Source organism: Poromitra crassiceps (assembly GCF_964638095.1).
Source record: "Poromitra crassiceps genome assembly, chromosome: 18".
NCBI classification, from domain to species: Eukaryota; Metazoa; Chordata; class Actinopteri; order Beryciformes; family Melamphaidae; genus Poromitra; species Poromitra crassiceps.
The window spans coordinates 2,128,145-2,143,941 of record NC_139636.1 but is presented as its reverse complement, the minus strand read 5'-3'; the positions used below and the strand labels follow the sequence as shown (position 1 = coordinate 2,143,941).

The following is a 15,797-nucleotide window of genomic DNA, read 5'->3' as shown; positions in this document are numbered from 1 at the left end:
CCGCTTAAAACCCGCAATCTGAGCTATCATTTCTCTGTTGTTGATTCACGAGAGACTGTGTGAGGCAGGGGTGGAGCTAGGAGTTATGGACCCAGTGCACATGACGCCCCCCCCCCCAACACACACGCACACGCACACGCACGCACACACACACACACACACACACACACACACACACACACACACACACACACACACACACACACACACACACACACACACACACAAAGTCTGGTCGAGTTGACACATCGATTGTCACACACAGATAAGGGGTTTTGGCCCATAGCACTAATAAAGTGTCATAACCAAACTTTCACCAGTACAGTCCTCTGTTCAAAATGTCAGAGGTATTAGGGGGGGGGGGGTATTATCTTGTGTCTGTGTAGATTCATTTCAGTCATCCTAGTAAGATATCCAAGTAAATAGAAGAAGAAAAATCCACTCCTCCAAGAGGCTTCATCAACTCTTCATTTTAAATCCAGTGGATTTTGTTTCTATTTTCTTGGATTATTTATTCCAGAACTCAGATTATTATTGTAACGACTGTATCATATCTTTTTAGAAGGCTTGATCTGTTTGCATTACTGCACATTTGATCTAAACCTTTTCAAGAACCAGAGGAGTACAATTATAGGAACACCACCTTCAGCTTAAAGGGGTCTTTAGCGAACACCTTCTCACCATGTTGCCTCGATGCACGCTATGCACTGCCTCTATGCACTCTCAAGTTCAAGTTCAAGTTCAAGTTAAACTTTAGTGTACACATACATACACACACACACACACACACACACACACACACACACAACCATACAGGTGTAGCACATAGCCCTAGTGAGGGGGGAAAGCTATCAAGTCCTATATGTCAAGTCCTATATATGTTTTCACATTGTGAGTCTGCATGCGTGTGTGTGTGTGTGTGTGTGTGTGTGTGTGTGTGTGTGTGTGTGTGTGTGTGTGTGCGTGTGCGTGTGCGTGTGCGTGTGTGTGTGTGTCTGTGTGTGTGTGTGTGTGTGTGTGATGGCAAAATATGGTACTGGAGACTTGTCTGTCTGTTTATCTATCTGTCTGTGGGGACATATTTTGCGAGCATTTAGCGTCAAAATGGGGCAAGATGCAGTCACGAAACTTTACAGGTGTGTAGTTGAAAATCTTTGTTCGAAAATAATGGCCGTCATCCGAGCAAGGGGGCCGGGGGGCCGGGCCCCCCCCCCCCCCCCCCCCCCCTCGACCAGAGACCCAGTGCAGCGACCAGGACTCATACCCCACTGGCTTCCCCACCTGCAGAACACAGCCAATTGTGTCTGTAGAACAGGGGTGGGCAACTATTTTTCATGGGGGGCCACATGAGAAATCCAGATTGTTGCCGGGGGCCGAACAAATATTGTCATGCCGTAACCCAGGGATGGGCAACTTTGATGATAGAGAGGGCCACAAAAAAAGTCCTCGCTACCAGATTTTGCTGAGGGCTGAACGGCGCCAGCGCGAAAAAATTGGGGCATTTGAAGCCAGGTTTAGAGGAATAACTCATTTTAAATTAACAGTTGTGATGTCATTATTCAGTCTTAACCACCAATATTTGATCCTTTTCTCACTCACTCCTATGTCACCACACTCTCCCTGCAGGGCTTGAAATTAACTTTTTTCACCACCTGCCAATATGGCTGCTAGATTTTAAAGTTACCAGCCAATTAGAATTTCCACTATCCAAGCTGCAAGCTCTGTGCTTTTGTAATGTAATCTAACTGTTTTGACTGTATTTTGTAACTGTTTTTTTCTTGTTGTACGGCGACCTTGAGTGCCTTGAAAGGCGCCTTATAAAATAAATGTATTATTATTATTATTATTAAAATGTTTTTCTTGAAATAAACCAGAATATGAGTGGGTTAATTTAAGCATAAGTATCAGTAAGTGGCCGGGATTCTCAAAGCCTGTGTTGAGGGTCACACGAACATGCACTCTTGAAGCTAAATAAATCCAAAACCAACAAGTTAATTATTTAAATTTCTACCTCAATGTAGAACAGCCATTTCTTACACATGAGATTACTTTTGGCCTTTTAGTCATAAAGATTATTGAAAGATATTCCATATTCCAGACTGAAATGCTATAACAGAAGAATATTGGCCAGAATGACATGAACATTTGGACACTTATTCAGCGGGTATCTTGCATGTTGCGTTCAGGTGCACTGTAAAAAAAAAAAAAAAAAAAAAAAAAAATCTTTTTTTGCAATTCCATCGCGGGCCACACAGGGGGCCGTATGTTGCCCATGTGTGCTTTATAGTAACGTTCAGTCATAACTCATTTATAATTAAGCCCATAGTTAATGAACTAATCATGTACAAAACACACACACAGTCACATATTTTATATACTGTATATGTTGTAAGCCTAATTTTTGCCATCACAGCTGCTTTTTACATGTATGGGATAATACAGGCTAATATACAAGGTGTCCCAAGGAGTCATTATAAACTCAATTAGCTACAGAAGCTAATGTTCACATTCAGTCCTTGTATATTTCTCTCATGTGTTCACCATTCCTTTCCTCCTCTGTGTGTGTGTGTGATTGAGAAATGAGATGCAGGTGGTGTTCATCCTACTTGGCCTGGTCAGGTGTCAGATTGCTGCTGGCTGATTGGCTGGTGGAGAGCATTTAAGCCAGCTGATGCCATCCTGTCGCCCTTTGCGCTCCTCATTCCCAACGATGATGGCTGCTGTGCTGACTGCTGTGTTCTGTCAGGTAGGAACTGTGTGTAGACCTACTTTAGTAGTTCTGCAGAACTTTATTAAGATGTGTCTTTATCTTGGTAGACCTGTGCAGTCTAAACTGTAAATAGTTACCTTCCAGATCTACACTTTTGTACACTGTAAATAACACTTACCCAAGTAGCAGAAAGTAGGGGGAGAAGCCCTTTAGTTTTTTGTAACATTTTCTCAGGTTTATTTTGTAGGAGCTTATAGGTAAGAGCTGTGTCTCTTATTTAATCCATCATTTTCTTTTCTTAGGTAAATTTAAGGTTGGGGATTAGTTTGATTGGTTAGTTGTGTTGGGGCCATGCTGTGCTCTGAAACTAAACCTGCTACTTGTGATGGTGGTTTGGCTGATCATCCTTGGGAGTGGGAAGAGTGGGGGCAGTTTTGTGTTGCGGTCCAGTTCCCCGAGGCCGGTTCCTAACATAATTGGGTGCTCGTCTGCTTTTCTCATTCGTCAGCACGTCGTCTGTGAGTGTGTGTATATATATATTTTATATGTTTGTCTGGTGGGCAGTCTTTGTGCAGGTGGTAAATGGTGTTAGTCAAGGTGCCTTTGCATGGAGCTGAGGAAGCTCATGGTGGTAAAGCTGGTGGAGAGGTTTGTTGGAGGAGGAGCCGGTCAGAGGGGACCAGTAAGACTGAGGAGGGGCGTGACAAGGCAGGGCCGTCAGTAGCACCGTTTCTCCTCTTTCTGTGTAGACTGCTACCCTACAAGAGTCTCCGTACATAGACGGAGACTCTTTTTTTTACCGAGCTTTCGGCCAGAGTGGCGCTGTTGAGCGCTCTGACGGCTGGGAGCTCTAACCTGGAAAAAATATCACCAGCACAGACTTCAGATGAAAAGAGGCATTTATGAGCAGCGTCGAGCTTTCTAACCCCGACGTCGAGAAGCGATGAACCCTTCTTCTCAATATGTGGCTTTGAAATGTTTCTGTGACACTTGTAAATACATCTGTATCACTGATTTAGACGGCTTGGGAGTCAGAGTCACAGGCAAGTCTATGTACGGAGACGGGACTCTTGTAGGGTAGCATAGTCTACACAGAAAGAGGAGAAACTGTGCTACTGATGGCCCTGCCTTGTCACGCCCCTCCTCAGTCTTACTGGTCCCCTCTGACCGGCTCCTCCTCCAACAAACCTCTCTCTCCACCAGCTTTACCACCATGAGCTTCCTCAGCTCCATGCACACCATTTACCACCTGCACAAAGACTGCCCACCAGTCAAACATATAATATATATATATATACTCAGACGACGTGCTGACGGAACGAGAAAAGCGGACGAGCCCCCAATTATGTTAGGAACCGGCCTCGGGGAACGGGACCGCAACACAAAATTGCCCCACTCTTCCCACTCCCAAGGATGATCAGCCAAACCACCATCACAAGTTCACAAGTCGCAGGTTTAGTTTCTGACGTCTGGTCACATGACACTGCTGCTCACATCTTTATCATGCACTGCAACTTGTTTTGGCCTTGGTTACGCATGTTGCCAAACACACAAATCAGGCCAAAGGACAAGATGCTCTGAAGGACAGCCTTGTAAAACAATTGCAGGACATAACATTCAACATTAAAAAAAAAACACAATTTCTGTTCAAAACAAAAAACATTAGCTGATGCATTTTTTTTATATATTTTTTTAGCACTGTTGACCCACAGCAAGAGGGTCCCGGGTTCGAACCCCCGGTCCGTCCCAGGTCCTTTCTGTGTGGAGTCTGTGTGCTCTCCCCGTGTTCGTGTGGGTTTTCTCTGGGTGCTCCAGTTTCTACCAGTTTCCTCCCACCACCAAAATACATGTATGTTAGGGTTAATACTCCTGTCACTGCCCTTGACCAAGGCAATGGCAAAAGAACTGGAGTTGGTCACCGGGTGCTGCACTGCGGCTGCACTGCTCCTAGTTCTAGGAAGGTTCCTAGTAGAGGATGGGTCAAATGCAGAGGATGAATTTCCCCATGGGGATAAATAAAGGATAAATTAACTTCTCCTCCACTCCACCTAAAATGGCAATTTCCTTTGTTTTAGTCACATTTACCTCAAGGAAATGACCAGAGCACTTAATGAAGTTCCCTACCTCTTCCTCAAAACTATGGAAAAGGTTTGAGAACCACTGGGTTAGGCTGTAGATTAGCTAGATTCTTGTGTTGTTAGGCAGTTCAGGTGAGAGGGTTAGAATCTAATCTAATCTAACCTCATATAATCTTCTTGAGATCAAAGTAGGTTAATTAGGATAGGGCAGGTTAGGCTGTAGATGAGCAAGATTATTTGGTTGCTAAGAACTTCAAGTGGACTAGTTCAGTGGTTCTCAAATGGGGGTCCGGGGACCCCCAGGGGTCTGTGGCACTTTGCCAGGGCGTCCGCGAAAAGTTTTCAGGAAAATAAAAATAAAAACTTTCTTTTTTTTTTGCTAAAGCTTCATAGTTCAACAAAAATATTGTATGCTTTAAATCTAAAATGGTTCATGGATTACACTCTAATCTAACAAATCTATCAATTTAAAAGTCAAGCACGTTACCGTGGAAACAATTAAGCTTAGCCCAAAATCACAAATCAGAATGAGGGGGGTCCCCGGTATATTTTCTATCTTGTAAGGGGTCCTTGGCTGAAAAACATTTGAGAACCTCTGGACTAGTTAGTCTGTTTGCTCTTCTTTCTTTCTTTCTTTCTTTCTCTCACTCCCTCTTTCCACTCTTTCTCTCCTCCCCCTCACCCCCACTCTCTCCTCCCTCTGCTCTCTTCCCCTCCCTCTCTTCTTTGGTTGTTTTTTATGCTTTATAACCATTGGATCATTGAAGTCTAAATGAAATATTGATTTGATTGATTGATTGATTGATTGATTGCCTTTATTAATCCCACAGTGGGGAAATTTACTCGTTACAGCAGCTCTCACAAGGAAGACATAGAAACAGCTCTAAAAAATAAACACAAAGATAAATCCAATACACACATATTGCTTCCTAAACCATTAAAAAGAACGAGTAATAAAGTCATTTTTATGTTTGTTTGTCAATCAAACACATTTAATCAATACATTAATCTTGCGAGGCAAAATCAACATTTATGATACATGTAAGACATGCTTGTTTAAGAGCACGGTTTGTGCATGGACATAGACACCCCTCTATATTGACACTTCTCATTAGGACGAAGGTTTTCAACAAGAACCCTGGAATTTGATAAAGTAAGTTAAGTTGCTCTCATATTTTTATAATTTGTCCAATATAGAAAGGAATGCAGGAACTCAGCATGAACACAACTGATCCTCTCTGCTTTCTACTGCCAGGTGTTGTAGAATATTTTCCATTCATCCAAGTTTCAACACATAATGCTTATAACAAAAACACTTTGACACTGTTAAAACACCACAGAAAACAGCTATTGGCAACGTGTCTTGAATCATTGCTGGGCTCCATGTTATTGTTTGGTGTATTTTTAAGCGATGCAGCTGCTTATACGTGACGTGTGTGTCCGTTTGTAGCACAAGGTGTCCGTTTGTAGCACAATGTCAGTTTGTAGCATGAGAGGATAGACCGATCAGGAGGAGTGGCCTATATGCATATGGAGAGGGGGGGGCGGGTGGAGAAGGGGCTGACCTGCACAACATAGGGGCGAAACCTGCACCGCGTACTTCAACACCTGGGTGGGATTTCTCTTATTGCTGCGGGCAACGGGCCAACGATCACATTACATCATAAGATATTTCCAGTGCAGAGCTACAATGGAATCTTTTTCAACAATCTAAAACAGAAAGAGCAAACTTCAGTGTTGGTGTTGTTGGTCAACCAGAATCTAAGAGCAATCATACAGGAACAAGTCCAGTGTAGATTATGTAGAAGAGGCAAAGACACCAAGTTCTCCACACTGACAACAGCCTCAATAGACCAGAATGCAATGCAGCAAGGTTGCAAAGTCTTGAGTAATAGGCGACTCACTTCATCTCGTTTGGAAAACTCACTCTCTTGCTCTTAAGAATGCACTGCACTGCACTGCACTACACTGCACTACACTGCACTGAACTGAAAACAGTGTACGAATATCCATGGGATGATTTTCCTTTCAAGGGAATCGAGTGGTTTGAAAACAACTTTAAATTTTGATTCTCCCTGATGAAACTGAAGTGTATATAGCCGGTGTAAGTGGGACGTAATTACGTTCTCTTTCATCTAGAAAGTACAGTGGGTCTGTTATTTCATTTGGGTTGAATCCCTCTTCCACCAGCTTTACCTTCGTCTGCTTGAATGTTCCTGTAAGTTCCAAGGAATTCTGTTTTAGGAGGAAGAAATCAATTAGTGATGGAAACATCCAGATGCTTTGACTAAAGGCACTGGTCAGGAGTCAGTGTACCTGAAGCCTTATGAAACGTGGCCTTGCATAGGCCGGTAGACACTTTTCCACATGCTTGAAAATGCTTTTGCAGTCAAGCTTCTCTCCGTCTGTTAAAGTAACGGCAGCCATTCCGGCCCTCCCCTCTTGGCCTGGAGGGAGAAAGGGTTATTAAGAGTGTGTGTGTGTGTTGGGGGGGGGGGTTGGGGGGGGGGGGGGTGAATTAAAGCCAAAATTGGAACAATTCTAGTCTAGAATCTGTCTGAGGCATTATCAGTTATGAGTTAGATTTTTTCCTATTTCTGCAGGGGGGGATATTTACGCTTTCCATTCACATACTTTCCTTTGCTGCTACACTCTGAAGAGGAGACATGGGATGACATTACCTGCTACTTTCACTCCATACACATTGGCTTCTTTAATACAATCTGTCATGGTGATTATGTCAGACACCTCGGTTGTAGCCACATTCTCTCCTTTCCATCTGTTAACAAAGAGATGACAGTATGAGAGATGACAGTATGAGAGATGACAGTTTGCTTTGCTTTCTAAGCTCATCTGCATTCAAGTGACACTTTGACCACTTTCAGTTGATTGCGTGACTGAAACCCGTGAAGAAATCACCTGAAAGTGTCTCCGACACGATCCTGAAAGTAGATGAAATGATCTTGGTCGATACGCAGCAGGTCTCCAGTGTTGAAGTACGTGTCTCCTGTCTTGAAGACGTTGTGCAGCCTCTTCTTCTCAGTCTGCTGCAGGTCTCCTGCATAACCAGTGAAGGGGGCCTTCAGCGTTATCTGAGATACCAGGAGTCCAGGCTCGCCTGAGGGAAGCAGGAGGTTTGAGTTGGCACAGGGACAGCATGCTCAAAGTGATTCTGTAGTCACTTTGGGCACAATAAGGCCCAAAAGGTGTGTGTGTGGGTGTGTGTGGGTATATGTGTGTGTAAGAGAGAGAGAGAGAGAGAGAGAGAGAGACAGAGAGAGTGAATAAGAGAATGAGAGAGAGAGAGGGAGAGAGGTTGCACTACTCTGAAACATATGAAGGCGATGGTGTGATACAGAATACATTAAAGTAAGACTTCTTGAGTCAGAGATTCGGCTTTACTTAAATATATTTAATATGATTTGAAAGTCTCACGAGAGGAAGAGAATACCACTAGCACAATAGGCAGGGAAAACAGTGTTTTCTTTATAAGGTGCAATGACGCATACGGAGAGCTGACATCATAATAGATAAGACAGAGGCATAGTTACAGTAGCCTGGCAGCTGACATCATAATAGATAAGACAGAGGCATAGTTACAGTAGCCTGCCCTACAGTACAGTCAGTTGTGGCACAGAGATTGGGGATGAAAACATCAGAGATAGTGTGGAGACACATGAAAACATCAGAGATAGTGTGGAGACACAGTGCTGATGAGAACATGACATGATAGATTAGGATTTCTGTGAGGTCATGTGATACCGTGTGAATATTGAGGAGAGTTACTGTATGAGTATGAGGGTATATGTGTATGTATTTAAATGAATACGTGAAAGCTTTAAGGGGGGATACTGAACTTATAGTGTGTGAGTCTGATCAAGCTTTCTCTAACATGGTGTAAGAAACAGAAATACCTAACGGGCATGAATTGACATGATGTTTCATGACGTGCTGAAACATGTAAGAAGCAGGTCATGACAGAGGATTGGATTCATGTACCGCTCTTTTTTTTCTTTTTCTTTTTTTTTTAGAAAAACTAAAATGTTCAACATAGCCTACTACTAGTACATAGCTTTATGGCTTCTTTCAATACAAATACTGTAGTTCTGTCTGTTTCTCTGTTTCAATTTTTGTCCCACATTGGATGATGTCATCAGTGATGGTCCCTCGAGCAATTGTGATGTCACTGATGATGTCACAATGTCTATGACATGCATGGTGCGCTGAGTGATGTCACTCGAGCACTCCATGATGTGATCAGTGATGGTCACTCAATTGTGACGTCATCAGTGAGTAAGTGGGTTCTGTCTGTTTCTCTGCGATCTTTGTCCCACTTTGGATAATGTCATCAGTGATGATCACTCGAGCAATTGTGATGTCACTGATGATGTCACAATGTCTATGACATGCAAGGTGTGCTGAGTGATTGGTGTGCTCCATAATGTGATGATGGTCACTCGAGCAATTGCGATGTCATCAGTGATGCGGAGTTGAGAAATTGTGCACTGCACATGCCAATAGAGCAGGCGAGGCCACGCAACAGCCAAGCTGCGGGCGAGATCGTGCAGCGGTCACGCTGTGTATGCGAGCCGGGCAAGCCTAGGAATCGAGCGCGTGTAGTGAGATTTCTAGTAAATAAAAAAACATCACACCCAAAACTGCTATATGACACCCAATAACCCTGACACACCAAGCTGACGGTCGGCCCACGGCAATGTCTGAGTCGTCGGTGAGCATCTGTGGGCCGAGTCTTTGTGGTGTGTCCCACCACCACGTTGGCACTAGTCGGCCTTGCCGGCGGCTTTTTTGGACGATTCAATTCGATTCGATGTTGAATTGTTGAAGGTCTAGTTGACCTTCGTCTGTAGTCTTTGTGGTGTGTTCAAGTGCAACTTTTTGGCCCCGACACAGGAGACGTGACGTGAGGTGACACAGGAGACGAGACGTGAGGTGACACAACGGTCGGCCCGGGGTGATTGCCTCCAGTGTCCATTTTAACGGTGCGTGGAAATATCAAAGACTATTCAAAAAGCCGACTGCTAACGTACCTTTGGCAGCCTCTATGCAGAAGCCTGATGAGTCCCTCACTGGCTGCTCTGTCTCTGGGTCATATTTGATCAGAGCATAAGGGAAAACCCTCTGCAGGATGAAACAATGTCAAAATATTGCTTTATATTTACAAAAAAAACAAGCTTTTCCTCATAATGTTGAATTCAACTTGACTTTTACCTTGTGAAAAAAGTTAACTCTCCCAACAGCACCGATCTTTCCAGTATAATTGATCAAGCTTATGTTCCCTTCTGTGGAGGCGTACAGCTCTTTGATTTGGACATTTCCAAACCTGCTCAAGAAATCTCTCCAAACGTCCGCCCTGATCCCGTTGCCGATCGCAATCCTGACTTTGTGGCTTCGATCATTGTGTTTCTGTCGGAGATAAATGGGGAAAAAAACATGTTAAAACACACATCGATAAGTACAGTCCTCTCATTTCTGGTGACCTTACAGGCTCATGCTACCATTAAATACATAGTCAACATACCTTTGGTGTGTTGCAGAGATAACGCATAGTCTCACCGATGTACTGTATGACAGTGACATTGAACTTCCTGCAGTCATCCCAGAAGTGAGACGCAGAAAATTTACTTTTCAAAGCAATTGTGATGCCTAAGACAGTCATAAGACGATAATTAGACTACATGAAACCTTCATCCTCAACACGAATATTAATAAACAAAATAAAACCAAGGGTGGAAGTAACTAATTACATTTACTCACATTACTGCAATTGAGTAACTTTCTGTGTACTTGTTTTGCAGAAAGTCAGTAATTTCATTTTTTGCTTAGGTATGTTTCTACTGAAGCAGCCTACTGTAGTAGCTACATTTGAAATCATATCCATTACAGCAGTGGTCCTCAAACTTTTTGGGCTTCAGTACCCCCTTTTCCTGATTTCTGAATCCAAGTACCCCCTTGACCAAACTACCAATTTTTGCTTAGAGAACTGCAAGAGAAAACTGCAGCATAGGATGCAATGAATGAATGATAACCCACCTTTTGAAGAATATCACATTTACAAAATAAGAAATTGGGTGGAAGAGTTGCAATTAGTCACTCATTTTATGTTAATGTTTCATTTATTTTCATGATTTATTCTTACATTTTTCCATTTTCCCCTTTCTCTCAAGTACCCCCTGTAGTACCTCCACGTACCCCTAGGGGTACGCGTACCCCACTTTGGGAACCACTGCATTACAGAATCCAAATATTGTGGCTCTGATCCATAAGCATCAGAAACTGGATCATCCTACAATCGCCAAATTGTGAAGCCATTCACAGAAGAGCCATCTGGTTTGACATTGTGCACAAACTCTTTTTCATACCCCGTTCCATGGCCCCCGTGCATCCAATGAAGCCAGCGGTGTGATAGAGAGGGAGGTTGACGTAGATGACATCACTGGACTTCACCCCCACCACAGACTGCAGGGACGACATGGCCCACAGTCTGAGGTGACTGACCACCGCCGCCTTCGGTAACCCTGAGGGACAGACGACAGTATAGGAAATTAGCCAGGGACAAGGGCAAAAATGCCCCAAGGAATCTCAGAATGCTCCTATAAACCATGATACAGGGGCAAAATTTGCCCGCAAGATTTCAACCATTTTGTTTTCATAAATTAAATTAAATTAAATTAAATTAAATTAAATAAATAAATGGTACCTGTGTGCCACAATTAGTTCCCCCTCGGCAGGTGTCAACTGTGTCACTACTCTGTGAAGAGGGTCACGTTCACGCATGTCAAAACTGCTAGCAACTAGCTAGCAAACAAGGATGTACAGTTGCTGTCATTCGGATTCAGGTTTAGGGGAGCCCGGTGCCAAAAGGAAAAAAGAGGCCAACCCCAAACAACGGATTTACTTGTACGTTTGCTGCTCCACCACAGCCAGTGTTTTTTCCTGCGGTGCAAAGATCACGCATGACTGAGGGGGTACTATTGGCAGGGCAAAACAGCTCAACGGGTACATAAGACAGCAAAGGTTGTGAACCACTGCTCTAACACACACTCAGCACCTGCAAGCTGGTTGCCAGAAGATGGCAACCCCCCCCCCCCCCCCCCCCTCCCCATTTTTATTTTTATTTTATTTTTACAGTGGGGGCAATAGTTGCCCCCAATTTTTAATTTCCTACACTGAAGACAACCCAACATGAGGCCTGCTGCTTCCTGTGAGCGAGGGATCTGGTAAACTAGCAACTGACCTACACGTGACCTACACGTGGTACCTGAGGTGTCCATGTAGAGTGCTGGACTGAGCAGGGTGAGCTGTGACCTACACATGGTACCCGAGGTGTCGATGTAGAGTGCTGGACTGAGCAGGGTGAGCTGTGACCTACACATGGTACCCGAGGTGTCCATGTAGAGTGCTGGACTGAGCAGGGTGAGCTGTGACCTACACGTGGTACCCGAGGTGTCCATGTAGAGTGCTGGACTGAGTGAGCAGGGTGAGCTGTGACCTACACATGGTACCCGAGGTGTCCATGTAGAGTGCTGGACTGAGTGAGCAGGGTGAGCTGTGACCTACACATGGTACCTGAGGTGTCCATGTAGAGTGCTGGACTGAGTGAGCAGGGTGAGCTGTGACCTACACGTGGTACCCGAGGTGTCCATGTAGAGTGCTGGACTGAGTGAGCAGGGTGAGCTGTGACCTACACGTGGTACCCCAGGTGTCGATGTAGAGTGCTGGACTGAGTGAGCAGGGTGAGCTGTGACCTACACGTGGTACCTGAGGTGTCGATGTAGAGTGCTGGACTGAGTGAGCAGGGTGAGCTGTGACCTACACGTGGTACCCCAGGTGTCGATGTAGAGTGCTGGACTGAGTGAGCAGGGTGAGCTGTGACCTACATGTGGTACCCGAGGTGTTGATGTAGAGTGCTGGACTGAGTGAGCAGGGTGAGCTGTGACCTACATGTGGTACCCGAGGTGTTGATGTAGAGTGCTGGACTGAGTGAGCAGGGTGAGCTGTGACCTACACGTGGTACCCGAGGTGTCCATGTAGAGTGCTGGACTGAGTGAGCAGGGTGAGCTGTGACCTACACGTGGTACCCCAGGTGTCGATGTAGAGTGCTGGACTGAGTGAGCAGGGTGAGCTGTGACCTACACGTGGTACCCGAGGTGTCCATGTAGAGTGCTGGACTGAGTGAGCAGGGTGAGCTGTGACCTACTGTACCTGTGGTACGTGAGGTGTCGATGTAGAGCAGTGGTTCTCAAATATTTTCACATGAAGGACCACTAAACTGACAAAGATTAGACCACGGACCCCCATTTGATAGGATTTCGTCGCACGGACCCCCATATGATAATAACATTAATGCTTTTAGATGTTTTATTACAGAAAGTGTATAAAACCCATGACCAAAAGTCATTGTGTTACTTATGAATGGAATTATAGTGAAAATAAATGACCCCCCTTTTGGCTGGGGACCCCCTGGAACCCCCTCAAGGACCCCTGGGGGTTCCCGGACCCCCATTTGAGAAGCACTGATGTTAGAGTGCTGGACTGAGCAGGGGGAGCTGTGACCTACCCGTGGTGCCCGAGGTGTAGATGTAGAGTGCTGGACTGAGCAGGGTGAGCTGTGACCTGACGTCTCTGGGCAGAGGCTCGCTGGACGCTCGGGTGACTCGCTCTCTGAAGCTCTCCATGCCTGAAGTTTGGCATGTGTCAGCCAGGATGAAGACAGAGACGCTCTGCTGCTGCAGACTGGGCAGGATCTCTGCAACAGCCTCCTCTAACTCTGAGAAATGAAGCCAAATTAGTGAATTTGACTCCGGCTTGCTTTGCTCTCAAAGTACTCACAAACAGAAAAAAGGGTAGGCACAAGTTAAAACAGACAAGGCATGGGGGCACATTAAACAGTAACTAAAGTGTGGTGTGTAAAGTGTCTATTTTAATTATGTATATGAAAGAATGTATGTAGCCTACGCTCTGTTTTAATTTAGTCCCGGAAGTGATGCCACTCAACTGGAAGTCATAGGCATTGTGACATCATCAGTGATGTCATAAGAGCAGGTGAGCCGGCACAGCGGTCAAGCTGCAAGGGGGGCGAGGCCGCGCAGCGACCGAGCTGCGTATGCGAGCTGCAGGGCCAGCTCGACAAGCTGTGTAGGGCATGCGAGGCCCCACCGCGGCCGCTGTGCTTGGCTGCTGTGCGGGCTCACATGCTCTTATGACATCACTACTGATAATAATTTTGATAACAGTAACTTCACAAACAAACAAACACAAACAAACACACACACACACACACACACACACACACACACACACACACACACACACACACACACACACACGTTACTGTATGTTAAAAAGTAATTTAATTGTTAAAAAAAAAGCTTTCAATTTAGTTTTTTGTTGATTTTTGCAGCAATTGTTTATTCTATGACTTTTCATATAGACATATATGTTCAGAGTGCTCCAGACAGGTCCCGCATTTCACGTTATGCAAAGCTCAGCTCTATTAATGCCTTAATCTGCTGCTGTGAAATAAATGTTTTATTTGATTTTGAATAGTAGTCTTTCTTGTCTTGTTATTGCGCTTTTCAGAGGTTATTATGGTTAAAAAGTCCAGAAATAGGCATAGCAGGTAGGCTATATAACCTATGTTTTACAATATAAAAATATCATAAAAAAATAATAAATAAAAAAAATCGAGAAAGAAAAATCAGCCCCCTCCCCAGTTATAACCGCCCCCTAAGTCATTTCATTCTGGCACCGGCCCTGATGTGAAGTCCAACTCAAGACTCACCCTACTCTGCCTCTGATTTGTGGTTGACTTTGTTCTGAGCCAATCAGCCAATCAGAGGCGGAGTAGAAGTGACATCTCATCTCACATTGCGTTTTTTTTATTCCACGGTTTGGTTTAAACCTGCATCAATGTTTAAAATGTGTCAATTTGAGAATAAAATGTATTTTATGTATTTAAAATACACAGGTCTGAAAGTATTTTGATACAAATTACATCTTATTTTTCTCTGTCCAGCCAAATACAAATTGCAAAATACACAAATGTATTTCAAATATGTATTTTAAATACATAAAATACTGCCCGTCTCTGCTACCTATTTATAATGACAACTAATAAGTGATATAAACACAAAGCCTACTACCTTCAGCAGCAATCAGCAGTTTGGCTCCGCTGCAGCTGAAGCAGTGCAGCAAGGACCTGGACCTCATGTTGTAGTTGAGGAGAGCAGCGGAGCATCCGATCTTCACCAGGCCGAGCCACAGCCACAGGTACCCCGGCTCGTTCCCCAGGAAAAGCGCCACCGTGTCCCCCTGTCGGACGAGGCCACTGTGCAGCAACGCTCTGCCCACCTTGTTGCTCCGCTCGTCGACCTCCCGGTAGGAGAAAGTGTCATCGTTGAAACGGATGAACGGCTTGTGCGGCTGCGTCTTCACCCAGTGTGAAAACCTGTCCAGGACAGTGAAGTTACTCCCTCTGTATTTAGCGAGACGGCGCCCTACCGTCACTATTCTGATCATGTACTGGACATCTTGGAAAAAGTAAGGATGGCGAATTAAAAATCCAAGAAGCAGAAACACTGCACATAGACCTACTATCCAGATCAGCATGTTTACCTGTTAGCTTACTAAAGTCTGGGCGGTTATGTCAAGACCTGCAAGTCTGCAACTTGAAAGTGTCAAGTGTTGAAGATATGGAGGAGGAGCACCAGTCCAGTTTGTGTAAAGGGTCATAACATTGCACAATTTTACAGCTTGTTTTTTGTTGGAGTCCATGGCATTATGGTCACTCAGTTTGTCTTCTTTTGTTCCAGTTCTTTGCCGTTTCACTGTATGGAGGCTACTTTGTAACTTTGTTTTGAGAATTGCTGTACTATTTGTGTGTAGCTACAGTATTTCAGTATTTTTTAAACGACACTTGGTCACCTTTATCATGCATCTCTGGAGAGGAGTGAATTAAACAAAAGAAAGGGAGTTTCTGTCCTTCACCA

The 15,797-nt window shown here is 44.5% G+C and overlaps 1 protein-coding gene across 1 annotated transcript; it reads right to left on the bottom strand.

Annotated features, from left to right (window-relative positions):
* Positions 1-5,773: 5,773 nt before the first annotated feature.
* Positions 5,774-15,327, bottom strand: LOC310792448 (long-chain fatty acid transport protein 2-like; the record flags this gene model as incomplete). The annotated part of the gene is made up of 10 exons (XM_083654139.1): positions 5,774-7,023; positions 7,105-7,235; positions 7,470-7,567; positions 7,708-7,906; positions 9,837-9,927; positions 10,018-10,212; positions 10,328-10,452; positions 11,169-11,324; positions 13,367-13,576; positions 14,952-15,327. 10 exons carry the CDS (start codon positions 15,325-15,327, stop codon positions 6,847-6,849), a joined length of 1,758 nt encoding a protein of 585 aa, XP_083510265.1. The 3' UTR covers positions 5,774-6,846.
* Between the last annotated feature and the right edge of the window lie 470 nt (positions 15,328-15,797).